The 23,415-nt window shown below is 49.0% G+C and overlaps 1 protein-coding gene across 3 annotated transcripts in view; it reads left to right on the forward strand.

Annotated features, from left to right (window-relative positions):
- Nucleotides 1–16,848, forward strand: part of ABHD5 (abhydrolase domain containing 5, lysophosphatidic acid acyltransferase) — a 28,660-nt gene extending 11,812 nt beyond the window's left edge. For 2 of the 3 annotated variants that reach the window (XM_037030389.1, XM_037030388.1), the window contains exons 2-7: nt 783–868; nt 4,023–4,395; nt 10,057–10,211; nt 12,604–12,715; nt 14,583–14,769; nt 15,466–16,848. In XM_037030389.1, the coding sequence (XP_036886284.1) occupies nt 783–868; nt 4,023–4,395; nt 10,057–10,211; nt 12,604–12,715; nt 14,583–14,769; nt 15,466–15,555 (1,003 nt within the window). In that variant the 3' untranslated portion in view covers nt 15,556–16,848. Of the gene's footprint in view, nt 1–528; nt 690–782; nt 869–4,022; nt 4,396–10,056; nt 10,212–12,603; nt 12,716–14,582; nt 14,770–15,465 lie in introns of those variants that run through there. The other variant, XM_037030391.1, reaches the window with a different exon arrangement.
- The last annotated feature ends 6,567 nt before the right edge of the window (nt 16,849–23,415 follow it).

The following is a 23,415-nucleotide window of genomic DNA, read 5'->3' on the forward strand; positions in this document are numbered from 1 at the left end:
ACCTTTCCTCACCTGTCGCCTCGGGCCTGCCTCCTTCGTGTTTTTGTTCAGCTGCCTTCTGCCAAGTGCCTGCCTCGTTCTTTCCATCTGCTGTTTGCTGGAGCCCAAAGCTGTTCCACAGACAGCTGATCAGTGCGCCCTCGGCAGACTGACGGGCCAATCCCTGGGAGGGGCCGTGAAGGGAGGATGACAGGGCACTGGAGCCAGCGCCACCAGCTCTAGTCAGTCCTGAGTCCCTCTTCCTCTGGATGTAAAGCTACGAACCGATGACTCTCATCATCATTTCAGCTGGATTGAGAGGGGTCGTCTGGAATTTGCCACGATAGGCCAACTGTAGGTTTACTCCACCTCCCTGGCCCCCAACCCCTGCAGAACAAGTGGGGGGGGGATACAAATAGGAAATGGCTTTAATAGTCCACTCTTAACTGTGAGATTTGAATGAAGCCTTTTTATAAAAACAATCTTGTATTTTAGTAAGATTCCTCTCCCCTCTGTCTGCCCTTCCTCTGCCCGAATTTACCCTCTGCTGGGTTGCGTGGGTCTGACCACCCACACGGAGAGGCGGACTTGGACCTCTGCGTGCAGGTTCGCAGGCGGCGGGTGAGCACCTGCGTCCCGCCACTTGGCCACAGTGCTCTGTGCCGGTGGGTAACTCTGTCACACGGAAGCAGCTCCGCCATCGGCCGACAGTAAGTTTCCGTCCCGCCCTTCCTCTGTGTCGGGAGTCAGGAGTCGAGAAGAACATCACCTCACCTGTCTGCGTTTTGTTTTTGATGCTCCAGGTCAGGATGGCTGACGGGTTGGCTTCCCACGTGGTGCCCCACGTCTACGTCACACCTTAAAGAAGCTGAAGAGAAAATGTTAAAATGTAAGGTTTTCTTCTTTAAGGTAACTGAGCTGTTTGCTAAAATAGGTCCAATACTCACATTGTCCTGGAGCCGAAGATAAGGGTTTGCGGGTGTTAGTTGTTGGCAGAACAACCTTTCCTCCTCCGCACCGTCGGCAAGTGCCTGAGTGCGGGGCAGGGGTTCTCGCGTGTTTCCGTCTTGGGTGTCTCCGAGGCTCTTAGGTGAGGAAGGGCCCTAAGGAGCTTCCTTTGTAAATAGGTAAGAGCTGTCACTTACCATTCTAGAAACTAAAACCGAGTAATTTAAAATATGCTAATTTAGCCCTGGCCAGGTGGCTCAGTTGGTTGGAGTGTCAGCCCATACACCAATAGTCACGGGTTCGATTCCTGGTTAGGGCACACACTTGGATTGCAGGTCTGATCATCCCTGTTTGGGGCACGCACAGGAGGCAACTGCCCTGTTTTTCTCTCACGCTGATGTTTCTCTCCGTCCCCTCACCTTTCTCTCCCTCTCTAAAATCGATAAACTTATCCTCAGGTGAGGATTAAAAAATCTGTATGTAAATTTATTAATTTATTTTAAAATAATACAATAAACCCATTAAAGGTTAAAATAAATGAAATATTTTCTAAAAACAACTACTTTCCAACTGGAAATGTAGTAAGGAGTTTACATGTTTACAAACATCTTTATTGTTGGCCTAATAATAACATAAGGCATATGAATTTTTCCCCATGCTTCTGCATTTGGACTGCTTTTACATCTTTGGTGGTCTCTGGAAAACTCTACTATACATCCATCAAAGGATAAGAGTGAAAAAGCAAATAAAGTCTTAGTATTGTTACGAAAATAGTTTTGACCTCATACATCTCCTGAAGGGTCTCAGAGGTTCCCCAGAGGCCCCTAGACGGCACTTGAGAACAGGCTGTAAGTGGTCCAGAGCAGGGGGCCTGTGGAGTGGAACGAATACTGGACTGGGCCTGGCGGCCTGTCCAGGCCCAGATCTGCAATTAGGTATTATGGGATGTGGGGTAAGTCACTTTTCTCAGCCTCCTGATTTTTACCTGTGCAACAAGGGATGGGATGAGCCTTTTTTTGGGGGGGGGGGGAAGAGCCTTATAATTGCTTCCAGTTCTGGTATTCTGGGGTCCTCCAATTTTACATGTGTAATGGTGTGGAAACCTGTTGGTTTGTGTCTTAAGGACACTGAAATCCGCCCACACTTGCGCTCTCTGGGCGTGCCCAGGGGTCCGTGGGTACACTTTAAAGCAGTATCTGTGGTGTAGTTCTGTTCTCTGATTCGATTCAGAGGCGTGGGTTAAGCAGTGCAGTTCACATACGTGATTATTGTGTGTTATATGCCAGTGTTTGTGTATGTTTTTCACCCTCTCTACTGAAATGCATTTTCTTGTTCATGCCTTTGAATGATTCGGGAGTAAGAAGCGACAGGCAGTCATCTTACACGGATTTTTAGCATAAAAGTAAATTTCTACTCTGTATGCTTGGGTGATCTTGTTCTCCACATAGCCGGGAAAGTTGTCATCATGGTTTACTGAAATGAAAATTTCTTACGAGCTGCCTTGCTCCCATGGCAGGGCCTGCCCCACCCCCCCATGCCCCATGCCTTTGGCCCAACCCCAACTCTGTGTTCATGGCCTGTGTTACACCCAGGGGGGCAGCTGGCATTCATGGTGGCTGATAACTTGCATCTGGTTGAGGTGCTGGAAGGGTACGAGCACGATGAGAAGTCAGCTGGGGTTTCCTGACGTGCTGCTGACGGACGGGGAAGGGAGACGTGGTCGTGCCAGGCCTCAGTTTCCTGATTCCATGGCTGCGTGTGTCTCTGTTTACCTGTGCTGTGTCCTGTTGACTAGTGCTGTCATGTGTGTCCCCAATTTGACCGAGTGACACACTAAACACAGTGTTCTTGAGCTCCCTGGTAATTTTTTTTCCTCATTGAAGGTACAAAAACAAAACAAAAATTCTTGTCAGGAGATAAGAAAGGAGATAAGAAATGCTCAGTTTATGCATTTAACAAACAGGAGTGAGAATCAGCCCCTGGTCCCTGTCAGACGTTAAAGCAAGTGACTGTACGGCGGGGCGAACTCTCCAGTGGAGGTCACAGGTGGCGTTTGTGGCAGTGTGCAGACACCTGCATTCGCAGTGCTCACGTGGTTTGCTTCGGCACTATCATGCTGTGTCATCTTTTTTAAGCTGGTGGCATTTCCTTCCTCTTGGGGACATGGGCACTGTTAATACTCTGAATGAATGCTGCGTTTCTTCTGTATTGCCACGGTGCAGATACACATCCTGAGGTGATTTCTTTAGTTAAGGGCAGAAACTCTCGGTCCCCCCCCCCCCAGGGTTTGTCTGCTGCAGATGAGTATAGCAAACGAGGGGGACCTCCAAAGCCTGTGGCTGTTCAGTTGATGATATAAATGAATTTCAACTTCGTTCCTTCTTTAGTCTATTTAGGGGGAGATCTAAAGCATTTACTCCTACAGCACTGAAGGCAAGTAAGAGTTTGTATCTACAAAATGATGATTTGCACTTTCTAGAGAGACTGTTGGACTTGAACTCACATTGTCCCACCTGAGGCTGAAGGATTCCTACCATAACTTGTCACCTTTTTTCTACTAACCTCTGAAATGACTTAAGATTTCAGACATGTGTTTAATACAGCTAGTGTTAATCCTTCCCTAAATTTATGATGTATTTTTTAGGAGAAAAATGTTTGAGTCTGAATTTTAGTCTTCACTGCCTAATCTTCACATGCTTAATCTTCAAGTGTTAGACAAATTCAAGGTGGCTTTCTTTTGTTATTGTGTGCGAAGATAGAGACCTCCAGATAACGGACTCTCTCCAGCTCAGAGGTGTAGCGCTGTCATTGGACAGGTGTGGAGAGAAGTTTGGAGAGCTGGCACGACTCACTGGTGCGTCCCGCCCACACGGATGTGAGCTTCGTCCAAGAGATTGTCCCACTCAGACGTGAAATGTGTCAGTTAGGGGTCACTTGCTCCAGTGAAATGTGTCCTTTACTTAGGGATGACACAATAAAGGCTAAGATTGTAGGAATGGGCAACACGTGATTTCTAGATTATTAATTCCTGATTGCTCTGAAAATACTCCCCTTCTCATAGGTTAAGCAGCATTTCTCTTTCGTGTTTTTATTAGGTGTCCCCTGCACGTACAAAAAGGAGCCTGTTCGTATATCTAACGGAAATAAGATATGGACACTGAAGCTTTCTCACAATGTTTCAAATAAGACTCCACTGGTCCTCCTCCATGGTTTTGGAGGAGGTCTTGGACTCTGGGCACTGAATTTTGGAGACCTTTGCACCAATAGACCTGTCTATGCTTTTGACCTGTTGGGCTTCGGAAGAAGCAGCAGACCCGTGTTTGACAGCGACGCAGAAGAGGCAGAGAACCAGTTTGTGGACTCCATTGAGGAGTGGCGCTGTGCCCTAGGACTGGGCAAAATGATCTTGCTCGGACACAACCTCGGTGGCTTCCTGGCTGCTGCTTATTCCCTGAAGTACCCGTCGAGGTAAGTGACGGTGGCCGCAGAGAGGCACCGAGTGCTAGTCCCCACTTCCCGTCTCTGGTGGCTGCTGGCAGCTGAGCCCTACCAGGCAAGTTCCGTGAGCGGACGTGTAGACCGAAACAGTCACAGCTGCTGGCCGGCTCAGTAACTGAAATGATGACATCAGTTTTCCTGGTACATGTGTTGCGCGTTTATAGAAGACTTGAGAAGGGGCTTTCTGCTTGTTAAACTTAGAATGTGCACAGCTGAAGCCATAGGCAAAATTGTTGGGGTGTTCCTTATTGTCGTCAGACCTACGGACTTGGCAGGTTTTTCTTGGTCTTTTCCAGGTTGCAGTCTGTGATGGGAAACCAGAAGGTTAGAAATGAGGAGACTTGGTGCTATCTTTTGGCCGAGAGCAAACTCACTTAGCTTCCAAGTCTTAGTTTCCTCTAAACTACTGGAAACATACCTGCTTAGTGTGTGTTACAGGGTTTTTTATCATTCCGTGCCCTAGCCTTTATTGATACAGTATTATTTTTATAGTCATTGGATTAATGAGTGTCTGCTTCAGAATTTTTAGAGTATCTTCTCCTTTCTTACCTGATTTTCTTATGCTATTTCCTATTTAATGTTACTTCTTTGCCAGGAGGTTGCATTAGAGTGCTACAAAAAAAAAATAGAAGAAAAACTCATTTTTATTTGTTCATCTCTTGGAAAGAAACAAAAAAGGATCAGCATTTTCATGTTGCCAATGTGTTCTTCCATTGGACTAATTTTTAAATCCAGAATTGCAGCCAGCTGTGACATTTGGATGACGGTCATTTTCCAGAGTGCATCTGTGCACCTGCGAGGCGGCCTGTCGCGTAACCCCAGGTGTGTGCTGACCCAGAACTTGCCACACGGAGCCCTGTGTGCCTGACGTTGTCTTCCTCTGCAGCAGAGCACTTTCTCCTCCAGAGGCTTCGTCGCAGCTTCAGCGTTCACACCTGCCGGTTGTGAAGAGTCCATAGTTCTGTGTGTGCTGGGCAGTAATGGTTTTGTCAACTGACAGCCCTTTTCTTTCAGAAGAAATCCAGATTTTCTTCTGGGGGCTGTTGGGATTACCGTTTTAACCATGTCCCACTCTAGGTGACAGACTTGTCACTGAGAGTGTTTGTGGTGAAAGTGAGAGAAGGAGGCGGATCCTTTTCTGATATGAGACAACAGGCTGTCCTCGGGGTTGGGCTTCCTTTGTTCCATAACAGATGTTCACTGTGTCTGTCTTGGGGGGTCCATCCCTTAGAGATGGGGCGTGGGTCTCGCCAAGTCTCGGGGTCCTGGCCCTCATGGCTGCCTGCTAGTTAGGGTAGTTGGGGAGCTTTTCACTTGTAGTTGTGAAATGTTTTTTTTTTTGTGTGTGAAATGTTTAAAGAAGTAAGGGGTTCCATTGATTGAGAAGGGAACGAGCACTTTAAAATCACCTCTAAAAGATAATAGCAGTGTATTTTGAATGACACGGTTGGCAGAACAAGTGTCCAAACCAAAGCCAGTGGTCCCTGCCTTGGACTGACTCCGTTTATAGAAAATGATCTTTGAATGTTTGTGCCTGTTACCAGAAATGAAATTAAAGTGCTAAAACTCAAGTGTCAGGACCAAGAACCACCAAATATTAGCTTAGCAACAAACGCATATGAGAAAGCTTGAAATAGTTAGCATGTTTAAATTGGCCAATTGCTACCAAATATTGGGTGGGACTCTACAGATAAGATGTTGGATATTGAAGCCTGTATTCTTAACTGCATAACTTAAATTATTAAATACAAGTTAATTCCAAAATAATGAGGTTCTATGGGTTTTCGGATATCCCAAGTCATGAATGAGGTTCAGGGGGAACACTGTGCTTGGCACATTTGGGGGGCCCAGAGTTAAATGAATGAAACAAGGGGGCCACTAGGTGGATGTGGCTCTGACGTCTGGCCTGCCTAAGCACGCCGGAGTCTAAGCCTGTGACTGCCTCAAGGTCGTGAACTCAGAACCTGAGGACAGCAGATCACACACAGCCACCTTTGGTCTGGCTCAGCAGAGCACTCCTAACCGCTCCTGGTTTCATGCTGCCTGATTCAAATCGGTTTTGCTCAAATAAACTCTTAAAGTTTTTAACATGCTTTATTTTACCTTTTACATGTCAACTAAGCAAGTATGGAACTATCTACTCGAAATGTCTCTTATCCAACATTCAGGTATTTGTTACAAACTAAAGAAAAGGACACTAAGAAACTTGTATTAACTTAAAAGGTGTCTACAAAGAGGTCACCCAGCGTACAGCAGGGCTGCGCTTCTCCACTGAAAGGCTCAGGTCATCGGACCTTTGCCCTTGCCTGGCTCTGTCCTCTCACTCTGCCGCGCCGGGCTGCGCCCCTCTTCTCCGCCTTTGTTGAGAAGAAGGGCTGTTCTCCTTGATCTGAAGTTGGCGGTACGGTATTTGGCCTGCTGTTCTCTGGACCTGTGCCTTTCCCCAACCCCCTCCACCCCCCACCCACCAGTGGCTGGGAGCCCATGGGAAATACCCGGTCTGACTCCTCGTTTGTGCTAGAGATCATTCTGGTTCTTTCTTGTTCCTTTCCTTCTTCCATGAGTAGGTTCTGCAGACTCCCTTGTACATTTTGGTTCTGTGTCTGAGTGTCCTTGTTATGTCGTAGCTGGTTGGTGGCTGAACTTGAAACTCGCAGAAGTCAAGCCCTATGCCCTCCTTAGCACTTAGACTCAGCGGTGCCTGCGCGTCAGAGCTCACGTGTGTCCAGCACATGGCCCTTAGCGGTCTGCTCCCCCTCCTCCAGCTCAGGGCCTTCTCCGACCACTGACCCGGAGAAGAATGCCTCGTGTCCTGAAACCAGTGGGCTGTGCCCTTGTTCCTGCTCTGCCGGTTCCTTGTTTTTCCTGTCTGACCGGTCTCTGATTCTTGACAAAGATGTCTGGTCAGCTGACTCACATGCCGTGTCTGGCCATACCTGCTCCCTGACCCTCCGTGTGGACTGGCAATCCCGTCGTGCTCTCAGCCGTAGGATGTTAGAGGGGAGGGCCTGGATTACTATACTGTAATTCAGATTTACATTAAAACCTGATTGACTCCTATCACATGAGATCAGCTTTTCATTAGAGAAGGCGGTGAGAAGGTCGCCTGGGAACTTGGTCTGCTGTAAGGTTACGATAACCTGTGGGGCAAATACGTGTGGCCAGGCTGCAGTCCCAAGGAAGGAGAGTTCAGTCATTTACCGCTTACACGCTTCCAGCTGCTGTCTTCATACCCACACCCCCCCAGAATCAACTCTTCTCTGGTGGTCTTCCTGTTTTTGCTACTATAACTACGTAACATGGACTTGCTATTTATTATTTGAGAGCTTTGTACAGTCTGTCTCATTTAAAAACCTTACAAGCAAAAATAAGGAGCAGTTTAGACATTGTTGCAGAATGGTTAAAAAATAGCTTTCAAACCTTTTGACTCTGACCCTCAGTAAGGATTGTGTGTGCATGTGTGCCTGAAACAAAGCTCTGTGGAATGTTACTCTCACTCGTTACATGTCTTTCTGTTCCACGTTATGTAATTGTGTTAAAAAGCAACCTGACTGTCTCAACTCTCTGAGTGGGTTTTCCTACCCGTTCCTGAGTAACGACCTGCAGGATTAGTGTGAGAAATGACAGTGTTCTAGTGTCTCCGGGGGGACCAGGAAAATCCAGACTGGACCAGTTCCCGTGCTTTCTGCTTTATTACACCCTATGAAGTTTGCGCATTCTTACAGACGAGGACCAAAGGAAGTGTGGAAAGAGTGTTCCCCGCGTTCACTGCTCATCTGCCGTGTGCTGAGCAGCATGACATGGGGGCAAACGGTCATGGGGACATTTCAGTCTCTAAAAAAAGGTCATGTACTCCAGTGTATATACTTTGCCTAGTTTCTTAAGCTGGCATTTTTACCTAGGGATGCTAGTTGGCAGATCCGTATCAAATAAGGCGGGCCCAAACTAGGGCAAACACAGAATATCACTTAGACTTTCCCTCCTCGGGATTTCCTCCGTCTCCCCCTTCTTGGGTTCGCAGGTCAGTGAGAGCCTAGAGCAGACTGGTCAAGGTCCCATACCAAATTTATATGGAAAGTTTAGTCATCTTGTAGGGTAGCGTATGTTTTAGCAGAGGTAATTTTTCTCTTTAAGAGGTAAGTTAGTAGTAAATAACACTGTTTCCTAACATGAATCTTCAGCTAGGTGCTGTTTCATAAATTCTGCTCACGCCTCTGCTATGCCTCCGCCTCCCCGTCCCGCAGGTCTCTGCATGGGCTGTGGAAGAGGGACTCAGGAGAAAGTCCAAATGTCAGAGACAGTCTCTGCTATCCGTTCAAACGAAACAAACTCACTTCCATAGACTATTAGAAAATAATAGTCTCATAAGACTTTGAGCGAAGGCGCTCCGAGTCTGTGGGACTCTCCTGCGTCACGCGTTTCCACCCAGTTTCGTAGTGATATCCCACGACTCTGGGTGCTCTGAGATCTAGAGGATAGTGTCAGGGCTGGCCTAGAGTTGGTCAGGAAGAGTCGTGCTGTGCCTTTACTGACATCTTCCTTTTCTGTTGCTCAGCCTGCCCTCAGGGGACAGAGCCTTCTGCCCAGTGGCTTGTTGGCATCTGTTTGTGAACTGGAGTCAGGAGATACGGGTTTCAGTCTTAGTTCCACATGAACTAGCTTTGTGTCCAGGAGCCAGTCGCGTTGCGTGTCGCGGCTTCCTCCTGGTCGGCGAGATGAAAGGCTGGCTGGCATCGCTGAGGGCGCCGGGACCTCGTGCCCCAGGTGTGCGCTCTGGGGCTCCCTGTTAGAGAAATTGCAGTTGGAATGCAGACTCACTACTAAGTCATCTGTGCTGGCACCTCAGTAAAAACATTTTACGTGGAATAATTGCAGTCTGTACCCATGTTCTGGTTTCTCTATTTTTCTGCTTCGTTGTGACTTAGGAAAGGGACTTCGGAATCACGGTCAGTCCGTTGGGGACTTTTGCTGACATTTATTGGCTGTGTTAACAGTTTACAGCTGGTGGTCGTCTTGTGTCTGAAGGCCCCTGGTGCTGTGCCCAGGAGCTGCCTGGTGTAAATGCCCCGAGGCAGCCACGTGCAGGGAGGTGCGGCAGGCAGAGCTGGTCACGCTCCTGTTGGCCGGGCCACAGTCCGGAACTAGGGGTGTCTTTTCAGCCTGGGTTGTTGCTTTGTCCTTCTGTTCATGAAAAGACCATTTAAAGTTCTTTCAAACCCACGTAAAGTCCTGACGCCTTTAAAATTGTTAGAGGGACTGCTTCATAGGGGATAACTCTGGTTAGTGTCTGAAGCTAGTTTATCGGTGCGGTACTAATCTTCAGCCTCAAAATAGGTGGAGCCGATGGGTTTTTCTGAGTGGTCACCTGCCCAGAGAGCAGCTTAACAACAGCAGATGCTGTTCCTCAAGGACAGTCCGTCGTTACCATAGACACTTAGATATTCACCACTCAGATCCTACCAGATCTCCAAAGTTTCCCTGTAATTAGAACATGATGTGACCTGTTCCACTACTAGTCTTGTCTTCGATGTTTTGGGAAGTGGTTCACTCTGTCTTCGTAAGTCGTGTCAGTTCTCAACAGTCCTGGGGTGGATTTGCCAGATGAACTTGAACCGGCTCTCTCTCCAACAGGGTCAGTCATCTCATTTTAGTGGAGCCTTGGGGTTTCCCTGAGCGGCCGGACCTTGCGGATCAAGACAGACCAATTCCAGTGTGGATCCGGGCCTTGGGAGCAGCACTGACCCCCTTCAACCCCCTGGCCGGCCTCAGGATCGCAGGGCCCTTCGGTGAGTGCCGAGATCTCCGCCCGAGGAGAGCAGAGTGTCTGCGGATTAGCAGGAGCGGAGTGTTTGCGGATTGCCACTGTTGGTTACAAACAAACAAAAAACCGAACCTTGTGTTTTCTCCTCCTCAAAAAAGTACCAGTCTGTGCACAGAGATGAATGGTGCCAGACCCTTCTTCTCAATGAAGAGGGGTCTTTACAGAGTTGGCCTTACAGTCATTCGCAAAGCCGCACAGGTGGGAAGTGCTGAGGCTGAGGGGAGTCCGCCCAGGGCCTGGGAGAAGCGCCACGGGGACCTGTTGGGGAGCCTGTTGGGGAGCCGTGAGAGTGTCTGTGGGGCGACAGTGCCCGGATGCAGATCGCAGAGCCTTGCTCGATGGACCGTAGCGGTCACAGGCACCATCACGACTCATAGATCCCTTTCTCGTCCCGTAATGTCAGAATGTTAAGAAAATAAAGCAAAGATTTATCTTTCTGCAAAGATTTTGGAGAACTCCCAGTTTGTGTTTCTGGTCCTATTTTGAGGTACCAGTGTTTAGTCTGTGACTTAAGTTCATTTGCCTCTCAGCCCTCTGTTTCGGTCTCCAAGCCGAGGGAGTGTCCTTCCCCGTTGTCTCAGAGGGTGAGGTCTGGGCCTCCGCCTTGCCCTCTCAGAACTTGGATCAGTTCCGAGTGCTTTTAGCCACAGGTAACTGAATACCGAAGTGGGTTAAACCAGAAGACTTCGTTGTTCCTTAACAAGCAGTCTGGAGGCAGGTGGCACTCGTTCCAGCTGCAGGCTCGTTGATGTTGGGGTGTGGCCTGCAGCTGTGATGTCCCTGCACTTTCCTCACAGGCGCGTGGTGGCTGCGCTGGCTGCAGTGCACCTCACAGAGCAGCGCTCAGAGCAGGAAGAAAGGGGGCGCAGGAAATGGCCTTTCCTCCACAGTGCTCCTGTCAGGGCAGAAAGTCTCTTGGAAGGTCCCAACAGACCTCTCTGTGTCTCTGCCTGCCTCTAGTTCTTTCACCCAGCAAAACCCCCCCAAATTTCTATGACCGAGCCGTCGTGATTTACTCCCAGGCTGGAGGGAGGGGCCTGCTTTCCTGGGCTCATTGCTGCCTAATTGACACACAGGAGTTAGGCTCTGTGAGCAAAAGAGGAGAGGCTCGGGGTGGGCGAGGGTGTGGATAAGGGCTGCGTAGGTGGCTGTGGCCCCTGCTTGCCCTGCCTTGGGGGCGGGGAGAGCAGCGGGACGGCAGGCGCAGTCCAAAGAGGGCGCAGGGTTGAACTGGGACCGCGCTTTGCCCTGTGTGCTCTCAGAGAGCCCGTTCCTCCCACCCCCAACCTTCTCGTCCGGTCCCTCCAGCAGCGCCTGGTCCTCCTCTGAAGCACTTAGGAGTCTGGGGCCAGCGGACTCGACTCCATCACAGTGATGCGAGTAGCCATTATGGAAAACACAAAATAGGAAAAGAGATTAGGAGACAATGGTGGGGGAAGGGTGCTTCCCCTCACTCTCACACGTGGTGGTAGGGGCGAGTAATGTGGGCTGTCAGCCGCACCATAAAATTCTCATGGGGGTGCCTAATTCCTTCAGAAATAGGAAAGGAGGGCACCAAAGGAGTCACGCCCTGTTAGAGCAATCGGCAGTGACAGCAGAACGAGGGACTGGCTCGTCCCTGGGGCCTGGGACAGGAGAGCAGTGCCCGGGTCTTCCCTCTGGGGCCGCGCTCCTGCCCTCCCCACTGGCTGCTGGGGCCGCTGGCACTGCTGGGGCGGCCTCAGCAGGGGCGTTGCCAGTGCCCTGAGCAGAAACTGAGTGAATATTTTCACAAATATATGTAGCATGGGAGAAATAACAATTTAGAAAGTTAATTTTATGTAGGAGCTGCTCTGTTCACTTGCCATGTTTTTTTGTTTTTTTTAAGATTTTATTTATCTTTAGAGGGGAAGGGAAGGAGAGAAGGAGAGAAATATCAATGTATGGTTGCCTCTCGTAGGTCCCCTGCTGGGAACTGGCCTGCAACCCAGGCATGTGCCCTGACTGGGAATCGAACCGCGATCGTGTGGTTGGCAGGCCCGCGCTCAATCCACTGAGCTACACCAGCCAGGGCTCACTTGCCATGTTTAATAGAGTTTATTTCCTATGAAAACAAATCTTCGAAAACTAACACGTGGTTTTGAACTAAAGTACGTCCCTAAGTTGGCGTGAGACACTCCACGCTCCCCTTCAGGCGCTCGAAGCGAGAGGCCCTAGGACAGGCGCCTTTTCCCACCTCAGATGTGTTTGAACACACGCGTGTGCGCTGCAGCTCGCACTGTATAAGCAGACACTGGAGCCCCCTGTGTAGTTAGTCTGTTAGCTGGCTGCAGTGTGAACATACAGGCCATTTACAAGACTCCTTTCCTATTAAACAGGGTTGAGTCTGGTACAGCGCCTGAGGCCTGACTTCAAGCGGAAGTACTCTTCAATGTTTGAGGATGACACGGTGACGGAGTACATCTACCACTGCAACGTGCAGTCCCCCAGGTGAGGGCCGTCCTGCCCCGTCTGCTGCGCCGCCGTTCCGGGCTTTCTGGTCTGAAAACAAGGGGCGCTTGGCGATTGACCGCTCTTCACTGAGCAGCTCTTAATGTCGACAGTGCATGAGGCGTGAGTGGGGGAGTGGGGGCAGGAAGAGGGATTCTGCTCATATTTTGATGGTATTTAGGAGAGAGAGCGTAGTAGCCAGAAGGAGCAAGAGGGCCAAACAATATTGTATTTTTTAAAGTTTTTTAAAATATGACTTAAAAATATGGGTACTGGATACAAGGAACCAGGGGAGAAAAAGCCTGAAGCTGGTGGGGAGCTAGGAGGGGGCAGAAGGACAGGAGCCTGCGGTTGCCAGGGAGTGTGAAGGTGTGAGTCCAGCGTGGGCCTCCTTGTGGACCGCCGTCATCTGGGAGCTCATCTCAGATGTGGTTCTTGAGCCCGGTTTCGAAGAGTCTGACTCCGCAGGCCTGGCCGCATCTGTAACGAGTGCCTCAGGTGATTCTAGCGTGCGTGGGCCGTGGCGCACACTGGACCACATAGACGCGGTGCCTCGTCCTCTCCAAGACTGAGAGTCGAGGCCGAGAGGCCCCGTGCAGAGACAGCCCCTGCGCTCCCCCACCTCTGGCAGAGAATTTGTGCGACTGCGTCGGTGAAGAGCGAGGCCACAGCAGCCGTTCAGCTGCAGCTGTCGCCTCGGTCTCTTTCATAAAGGAGGGTAGAGGTGGGCGGGGTGGGGTCCTCACGGGAGTGTTTGGTGGCTCAGAGGCAGTCTTGTCTGGCGGGTCAGGTCTGCACTCTTGAGTGACTTGTTCCAGCAGTTTTCCGTGACCTGTCCCCAGGCCAGCACCTGTTCTCCTGCGTGGTCTTAGAGGGATAGTGTCACTTACTCACAGTTTGTGATTACTCGTGCTCAGAGGTTTGCCTCATACTGAAAGGGAAGTGGAAGTGACAGCAAAAGGGGTTTGTCCCAGAGTTGGCCAGGTGTTGTGATGGTCGCTCAGTCAGGCATGACTGGGAGGGAAGACACAGGAAAAGCTCAAGGAAACAAAGTGTCATAGTCACAGGTCCTAGAGGGTGGTCCCTGAAAGCCAGGAGCCTGGACTGCGGGTCTCTCCGGGAAAGGCCGTGCAGGGCAGGGCCCACAGTGCAGGCTTGGCTAGCTGAGTGCTCTCCGTGGGCTCGGAGACACACCCACGTGGCCCTCAGTTGCCTGGCACCAGCCCTGGGAAAACGGTGGCAGAGGAGTTTTGCCTCCTGGAACGTCAGGGCCAATGGAAGAGGCCAGGCGCCCTTGGCTCATTTGCATATGAAAGGCGCCTTCCCTCTAACCCCTTGTGGTCTTTCTCCAGCCAGAAAGGGTTTAAGCTGTGAAATGTCATAATGTGAAGAAAATTAAAAATAAAAACAGTACACGGAGAGTAGTTAATTTGAATTCTCCTCATCTTGGTACGGGCTTTGCCACTGCACGTGAGAAGCTGGTGCCTTGAACCTGTGGAACAACTCTATTCCACGTTCGAAATAAGTTAGAGCGGACACAATTTCACTGCCCTATGGGAAATGCAGTCATTTAATGATAGGGAGTGAGGGCTACATGTTTTAATTAAGATGATGACTTTTTAAAAAATTAGCTAGAGTTTGAGCATCCTTGTTCGGCTAACAAAGCATCTCTCTTCCGTGAGGTGTACACAGTGCGTGTCTCCCCTAGGGTTCGTTCCTTACAGTCTGCAGTAAATCATTTTCTGCTTAAGCTCGGGTTTTTCTTCAGGGGGGCAGCAGCTTCATAAGTCTGTTTTGACGGAGGTGGGCGTGTGATGTGCGTTCTTCCCCAGGAGTCATCCATGTGGTTTTCTCCTTTCCCCCAAAGTGGTGAGACAGCGTTCAAAAACATGACTATTCCTTACGGGTGGGCCAAGAGGCCCATGCTGCAGCGGATCGGCAAGATGGACCCCGACATTCCGGTCTCAGTGATCTTCGGGGCCCGCTCCTGCATAGACGGCAACTCCGGCACCAGCATCCAGTCATTGCGGCCGCACTCATACGTGAAGACCATAGTAAGTGTGCGGCTCATTTGGGTTTCTGCTGTAGGTGTGGTCTGTTCTGTGATGTTTGCCTTCAGTGCGGTTTCATATCTGAGCTCTACACTGCGGCCTCGGTCGGAGACCTGGTGCTCCTGGTCGGGGGGTCAGGTGGGACCCACACAGTCTTCCTGTCCAGGTGGAATTGCCATCCTCAGGGGCCTGGCCTGTTCCTAGAGCCACGGCGCTTCCCAGGCAGGAGAGGCTGGAGGAGGGACCGGCCCAGCAGTACCCTGGCCAGCTCCTGCCCTCCGGGGCAGCACTGCTCTTGGCTCGGCCTGCCTGCTGGCTCTGTCCTTAGTGGCCCGTGCTGCACGGTTTATTTTGTTGCATGATAAAATTTTAGTGCAGTTCGATAGGTTTTTCTCTTTATTTTCAGAATCTTTATTTGATGGAAATGTCCAGGGCAGGCCAAGTACGTTTACAGTTGTAAGTACATGAAACACACAGTTGATTCTTATGCTATTATTTATTCATTGTTGTATTATTTTCCATACAAACAACTGTAAAACTACTTTTGCCCCACCCTGTATTAAACTAGTTGACACAGAAAGTTTTGCTTCTTTTTTTTAGTCTTTCTTATATATAGCTGTTCTCACTTTCATTGCTAAGCATCTTTGCTTATATGTGTTGCTCTATACTCACTGACCATCTGACTGCTTTCCTTCCCAGGCCATCCTCGGGGCAGGGCATTACGTGTATGCAGACCAGCCGGAAGAGTTCAACCACAAAGTGAAGGAGATCTGTGACAGTGTGGACTGAGCCCCCAGCGGCGACCTGGGGGAGCCTGCTGACGGCCCATCCCTCGGCAGCAGCTCGGTCCCCGTGAGGAGTGAGGGGTACCACGGAGCCAGGCGGTCTTCTGGGCTGCACTTTGCACATGTGTCTCTTGGAGTTGCTTGCACACTCAGGCAGTCAGTGCCTTCTACAGGAAAGCCTTTCCTTTGTCCTACACAAGGTCAGATGTACAAGTCTCCGAACCTCAGAGCTTTAATAAAAGTTGTTTGTCCCTCTGCTGTACTGGAATATGGTAGTTTTTCAACTGAAATGTTTTCATTTCTATCTAACTTTGCTATGTCAGGTACTTTTTGTATTTCACTCTGTATTGCCTATTTTAAAAACTGATTTCTGAATCTACATTTTATATATTGTAAAGGTGCACTTTTTTCTCTGCTTACATTTACCATGTCTAATAAGTGATGTAGTGCATCAAAATTCAATGTGTTTTTGTGTAAAAGACTTGTCACCTTTCTAGAATACTTTACTTTTGAAATGGAGTGATGAGACAGCACTTTGGTTAAAAAAAAAAGGAATTAATCACTAGCATTAACTTTCCTGATTTTCCTCTGTTCTCTATTTAAATGCAAAGCTGTGGTCAGCATGTTCAATGCGATCCCTCCTGACCCAGCAGCAGCGGCCTCACCCCTGCGACTCTTCCACGTGTGACACAGGTCTGCACCTCCAGCCGGACGCGGCGTTGCTGCTTCGTGGTCCGGGCACTGGGAGGCCTCACCTGCGTCCGTCCGTTTCCCTCGCATCCGTGAGCCAGGGCGCAGCCACGGGAGCAGCCCCCCTCCCTGAGGGGAGAGGGGACTGTCACCTCCCAGTAAGCCAGGGCGACACACTCACGAGCCTCTGGCTTTCGCAGACGGGTGCTAAGGGCAGTGTCTTCTTACCACTGACGAGTAAAAGTGGGGGTGCGGCCAGGTCTCACGGCACCAGAGCTGAACTGGCACTTAGGGGTGTTTTTTTAAAGAATTTTGTGTTGATTAAATAATTTATATGCTTGAAATTATATTAAAATTCTATGAAGTTGATTGAACTGTTTGACAATGACTGCCATCAAATGTAGTCCTTTGTTGATGGTTTAAAACGAGAAAAGCCTCTTTTGGAACTGAGAGGAAGTCCATGCGGCCGCTGGCCGCTGAGAGGCCCTCCGACCGAGAAGGCTGCGGAGGACTGTCGCCAGCAAGGTGTTTCTGACTTCTGCTTTGCTGATATTGCTCGTCTAGGGGAAGGGTGGTTCTGTAAATAAAAACTGTAACTTTGAGCAAATAATGGCTTAATGGTTTTTCTGTTGATTTTTCAATGGTCGATCAGGACATCTCTGGGGTTAGGAGGGGAAGGCCGCGCCACTCATGACTAACTGCCGAAGGGCCGAAGGCTCTGTTTTCAGCCTTACGGCCGCTGCAGAAGAGGAGGCAGCGCCTACAGGTCCTGCTGAAACGCCCCAGGTGGCTTCCCGCTGAAGGTGTCTCACCTGTCAGATTAAGTAGCTTAGTGCAAGAGGTAACGTGAGAGCCAAGACATGCCAGGTTTCTCTGCCTTTGGAACAGAAACAGCCTTTATTTTTTAGTTAATATTTTTTATTTATTTTTTAAAGATTTTATTTATTTATCTTCAGAGGGGAAGAGAAGGAGAGAAATGTCAATATATGGCTGCCTCTTTTGAGTCCCCTGCTGGGAACTGGCCTGCAACCCAGGCATGTGCCCTGACTGGGAATCGAACCGCGATCCTCTGGTGTGCAGGCCCGTGCTCAATCCACTGAGCTACACCAGCCAGGGCTTAGTTAATACTTTAGATGGTGAGATTCAAATCTGTGTGTAGTATAGATAATTGGGTAATCTTGTTATTACAGAGCCTCTCCAGTCTCTCAGTCGCTCTTTGCTGGGCAAACACGGCAGCTTTCTGTCATCCAGCAGGACACCTCTGCTGGGCACTCGGTCCCAGCCCTTGGAGGCGAGGGGAGGCGCTTTCTAGATTCACTTAGCACGTGGGGTTTCTGGCCACGAATATGCCAAGTGATTCAGGAAAAAGATGTACCCAAATGTCCAGTGGAACTTAGTTTCCTACTGGTTTTGCTTTATTTGAAAAACATCATGCCCTGGCTGATGTAGCTCAGTGGATTGAGTGCCAGCCTGTGAACCAAAGGATCACTGGTTTGATTCCCAGGCAGGACACATACCTGGGTTGTGGGCCAGGTCCCAGTAGAGGGCATGAGAGAGGCAACCACACATTGATGTTTCCCTTCTCTTTCTCTTCCTCTTTCTCCTTCCCTTTCCCTTGCTCTAAAAATTAATATATACAGTGTTTTTTTAAAGTGCCTTAAAAAAAAAGAAAAACAATGTCAATTCTTTCTAAAAGTCACAATCCTGAAAATACAATGGGCGCTCAAGATCAAATCTAGTATAGTGTTAGTGCTAAATTAATGCACAGTGCACTTTATTTTCAGACACAACAAGACAGCGCTGAATATTTGCTTGAGTGTTTAGTGTGGCCCAGTCTGTATACCAGTCAGACGGCCATGGACCCAGCGAGACGTCAGTGGTACTTGCCGGCTGCCTCGGGAAGCCTGCTCTGGGGGGCCCTGACGGCCACACATCCCTCAGTATAATTTCTGTTTTCTTCTAAAGCTAATTTTTAGGAATAATGAGAACTATTTTTTCTGCATAAAAGGTTTGGGAAGAACAAACCACTATCACCTGAAGAATCCTGGAAAAGACCAGTGTGGGGTGGAGGGAATAGCCCCTCGATCCTGTAACATCCTGTAAACAACACAAAGTTCAGAGGTTTAGTATTCGATGAAGGAAGCACCTTACCGAGAAAGACTTAAAAAATGGTGTTAAGACATACGTGGCTAACCATATGGAAGAAAATAAAATCAATCCATTTCTCGCCTATAGACAGGGATAAATAGCAGCTGAATGGATCAGACACCCGATTATAAAAATGCAGCTTTTCTGGGTAACCAGAGGAAAGCAGGTGAATTCCTTTGTAATCTGAGAGGGGAGAAAACTTCCCTATGACATGAGACGTGAACAAAAAAGTACAGTTGCTCCCGTTGTTTTTAATGCAATGGCAGGATTAGCAACACCAATAACAAATCACATCCCTTGGCCGTGGGGGTAGGGAGCTGGGCTGGGGCGGCGACTGGATCTGTCTCTTCTTTCATACTTTGCTTTGGGACCCTATCCGTGTTTTCCACTAAAAAGAAAACAAACTCCTAAAGCTCAAACACACCTGTCTATCATGTTGGAGGTGTAACCACACTCACAACAAGTACTTCAAGTGACTTCAGAGCCCAGTGTTTTGCCTGAACCTTCCTAGTGGAATACAACCCACAGGCCGAAAAGTTGTAACAAAAGCTTAACTGCCCTCTACTTTCCTTTCTGGCAATGACATTGGTGTCATCATTTGAAACTGATTTTACATGATAAAGCACACGTTATGTCAGTGGAATTCAGAGCCAGGTTGTTCAGCACAGAGAAAAAAACAGGATAAAATCGAGTAAAAACCCAGTCACTGTTTCAGTTAGAAATACCAGTACAATCCTGTGGTCTGCTTTTCTCTTTCTGAAAACACCTGTTGCGTAGCTTTGTCATTGAGAAGGCCCAGAGGTAGTCACAACCCAGCAGTGTGGCCCCGCCCAGCACCCAGGCTGTCCCACTGGAAGGGGCAGGGAAGGGACCACGTGGGCCAGACCGTCTCGGGTCCAAAAGCAAGGAAGCAGTCAGCAAGGCCACGTGAAAAGCACCCAGGAGCCGACCTGGCGGGACTTCTGTCCACCGAAGATGGAACAGCCAGAGCCCCAGAGAGAACAGTGGGCTGAAACGTGAAATGCGTAGCAACTCCTGAGGCCGTAATGATCGTTACACGCGTACGCGCACACACACAGATCACCTCTGGAGGTTACTGGAGTACCAATCCATTATTTAGAAGATTTCTGACTGGGAAATCGAAACATGTTTTGATGTCTTTGTGTGTCAGGTTAACCTGGAGAGGAGGGTTCTCACTCGGGGACCAGAGGCACATGGCCAGAGAAAGGAGAGGCTTAGGAAATCACCGTTTTGTCATTTCTGGTGAAATCAGGGACCTACGCGGCTGAAGGCGTTCCATGAGAAGTTGGTGAGAAATGTTTCATTGCATGGCTCAGGTTGATAACGTTGGAGCCCGGTGATCAAATCAGCATTCCATGCCTCTGACTTTGTTACTCAAGCCAGACCCCCACACCAGCCATCTTGGTCTGTTACCCCCCACACCCCCCAAATGAATCCGAATCTAATCAAGCCTCTATCATCTATCAGTTTGTAAAGACATGGGACACTGAGGAACATGTTAACACTAAATCCAGAAAATGTGGGGAATTCCACAGGCCGAATAATTCCGTTTCTTCAAGTTAAGGTGTAAAGATAGTGTTGGTGGGACTTGAAGATGGATGGATTTAAAGGACTTACTTGGATCCTGATATGAATAAAGTCAACTTAGGCACAGGCAGCAAATAGATAAAATGAGCAGAATGTTATGCTGAAATTGAGTGACAGACACATAGGGGCTTATTATTTTATATCCTGTATTTCTATGCATGCTTAGCAGAGTCCATAATAGGAATGTAAAGATTAAAGAAACTGGGGGGAGATTGGAGGCTGCCAGTATGGACACCTGTGGGGGTGGGGGATGGGTAGTAAAGAAGGAGCTGACACGCGGGTGCCAGCTGGAGGGGGAACCTTGTGAATGACCCAGGGGATGGGCGAGGGAGAATGGCTGGGACGATGTATTAGCAAGGCTGAGGGCAAATAGGAGCTCCCAGGCACTGTTGGTGAGACTAGACACAGGCATTGCCCCTTTGACAAGTAACTTGCAATAGGCGGCGATGTAAGTGCTCCGTTCGGCTTGACACGGCAGTTTCGTTTCCAGTCTTCAGTTCTACAGACACATCCACACCAACAAAGGCGCAAAGGCACCCACAGAGGTTGATTGCAACACTGTAACATCAAAAGTCTGGAATCCAAAATGGTTACCTTCCGGCACATTCCTACACTAGACTATCATGCAGCTTTAAACATTAGGTGGGTAGCAATATATATGTGTGTATCAAATCATCACATTTTACACCTTAAACTTACAAGTTGTTATGTCAATAATAGTAAAGCTAGAAAAAATGATGGAGTGACAATATAGAAAACTTCTAAAATATCTTTATTGAAGAAAAGCAATTCAGAATAGTATTTCGTATACAGATGTGAGGGGGGACCCCCCAATAAACAATTCATTCACAGAAAATTGTGCGTTCTTACATGCGTAAACGTCGGTGAGCCTCAGAGTCCTCTCCATCCGATGCAGCACACCTACCGAGTTTTTCCACTGCTCGGAGCAGGGTTTGAACTCACGGGTGGTGATGCCTTTTAGTGCTTCTGCCGTTTTCGTCTCACCTCTTCCACATCGGCAAAATGTTTTCGTTTGAGGACTTTTTTCATCTGGAGAAGCAAAAAAAAAAAAAAAAAAAAAAGATTCTTAGGGCAAGGTCAGGTCACTAGGGAGGGTGGAACATAGGGGGCATTTTTGGTCAAACACTGCCACTCAGCACGGTGTAGGCAGGTGTGCTCATAAATCACCCATCATGAAATGGGCAAATGCGTGCAGCCTCTCACAACCACGCCAGCTGGTGCACTGATCCAGCTGGATTCCTAGAACACTCACCTCCCCAGGGAAGCCTGTCCTGCATGGGGCCACCCTCCAGAGGATCATTCCGGTGTTTTCTGGGCCCCCTCCCCCTGCACACATACATGTATAAATATATATAAACACAATAGATGAGTCTCTGGAGTTAGGTAAAGACACACACATGCACATATACATAGGCATTTGGGGAGGATAAACATGCCCATGCGTTTGTTAACAGTGTTTAGTTGCAAAGAGGGACAATTCTGTTGTATATGCTTTTGTAAATTTGGTTCCCTATTGCACTCATTACGTTTGAATGGAAACCATATAAAATAGAGGGGGAATTTTTGGTTAATACAAACTCGGTAAGACGCTAACTGTAGTGCTGCCCCCTGGGGGACGTATGGGCCAGACCAGAAGAGGGCCCGCGGCTCAGATGCGGGAGGCTGTCAGCCCCAGTCATCTCAGTTCTGGAAGCTGTGCTCTGCGGTTGTGACCGGCCTGTCTCTGCTCTCCAGGAGACAGAGACGCAGTCCCGACACAAAACGGCCCTCTTCGTGTGTCTCCTTTTGCTCGCATTGTTGAAACAGTCATGTGGGTTAGAATTCACTGTATTTCTTTCTACCTATTAAGCCCTATCTATTGCTGTCTCTCTCCATCTTGGAGACATACGCATCACCGTGTATCTCCTGCTGTTTCCTCCAGTAACTCCTTAGGAACAGAATTGTAACGCGACATTAAATTAGGTCTCGTGAAAATGTATTTGTCTGTTTTCTGGCTGTAGCCTAGCTTTAAGATCACTTAATGAGATTAGACCCAGATTTCAAATAAAAAAAGTTTTAGCAAGTGGTTTTCTAAATGAATGGGTAAGAAATTTTATTCTACCCTATACTATAACCCTTTAAAATTTCTATATCCTCACTTAAGGCTTAGAAGGTTTCTGTGAAGTGTTTGTTAATTGTTTGAACATTCGGAATAACCCAAGCCTACTTTTTCCTTATGAAACATCGCGTTCATTTTGAGAGAGGGGCCGCTTGGCTGACAGATGTGAAGACCAGGAGCTCCCACTCAGGTGGGCCGCACTGTGTGACTGAACGCGCCGTGGAGACAGGTAAGAAAAGCTAAATGACTGGGCCCGTTTCCTCCTCGGTAATGGGAAGGAAGGAGACTTACCAGTCACAGTGACCAGGGCGGGGGCAGAAGTGCGTTACAAACATCACTGCTATGTTTGTCATGTTCATTAGGAGCTGTTTCCCAGTTTGTAACCTATGAATGTTTGTATAATTGCAAGTCCCGGCAATAGAAACAATTAAATGTTGAGGCCGAGGTGCCAGACACAAAGTGACTGGTATTTTGTGTTCCTGCGCCAACCAGCTTGCTGATTCCTGCTGATCTGTGAAAACCCCAGCAGATCTTTATCGTATTCGAGACTTGCAAATGCTGCCTTTCGTGGGGTGGAGGGGCACCGTGGCTACGGCAAGTGGAGAGTCAGATGGCAGAGGAAGGCCTAGTGCGGACTGGCAGGAGACGGCTGGCGGACAGCTGTCTAGTCTCCGGGCGGCCCCGTGCAAGAGCAAAAAGCTTCCGGCGATGGTCTTCAGGAGGGAAGCACCTCCTCTCTGCCTCTGAACAACCTCTCAGCTTCGAGTGGCCAGCACCAGAGGTGCAGGCGGCTGGCACATCCTCCTTGGCAGCCAGAGACAGACACCGCCTGCTCAAGTGTGTCCCGTTGCAGCAAGATGCGCTCACAAGCTGCGGACAGCGTCCACTCTCAGAGCAGCAGCAGCCGCAAGCTCTGGTGTGCCCGAGTCATCGAGACCATCTGTCACAAACGCTGCGTCCAGGCACTACACCGACAGATGGATTCGGCAGAGCTGTGGGCTGGCGGGGCCCGAGAATCCTGCACCCCACCCCCGCCCCGCCCTGCCCCACACATCTGATGCAGGCATGTCGATGACTTGTTCCGTTTATTAGGCAGTCAGTTTAAATGGACTCAAGCAGCTCTTTCCTGGTGGCAGCTGAAATCGCAATTCAATATTGTCTCCTTAGCTAAAGTCTGCCCCATAGAGAGAAACAGTCAGAAATTTGGGCAGAAATTGTACCACACGTGGAGGCTCCCCTCCCTGGCTCTCTCCTTTCCTGGAACCCTCCCTCATTTTGTGGAAGCCGGGCTTGCCTGGA

The sequence above is a fragment of the Sturnira hondurensis genome, unplaced genomic scaffold (assembly GCF_014824575.4).
Source record: "Sturnira hondurensis isolate 20B ecotype Veracruz unplaced genomic scaffold, ASM1482457v3 Scaffold0020787, whole genome shotgun sequence".
NCBI classification, from domain to species: domain Eukaryota; kingdom Metazoa; phylum Chordata; class Mammalia; order Chiroptera; family Phyllostomidae; genus Sturnira; species Sturnira hondurensis.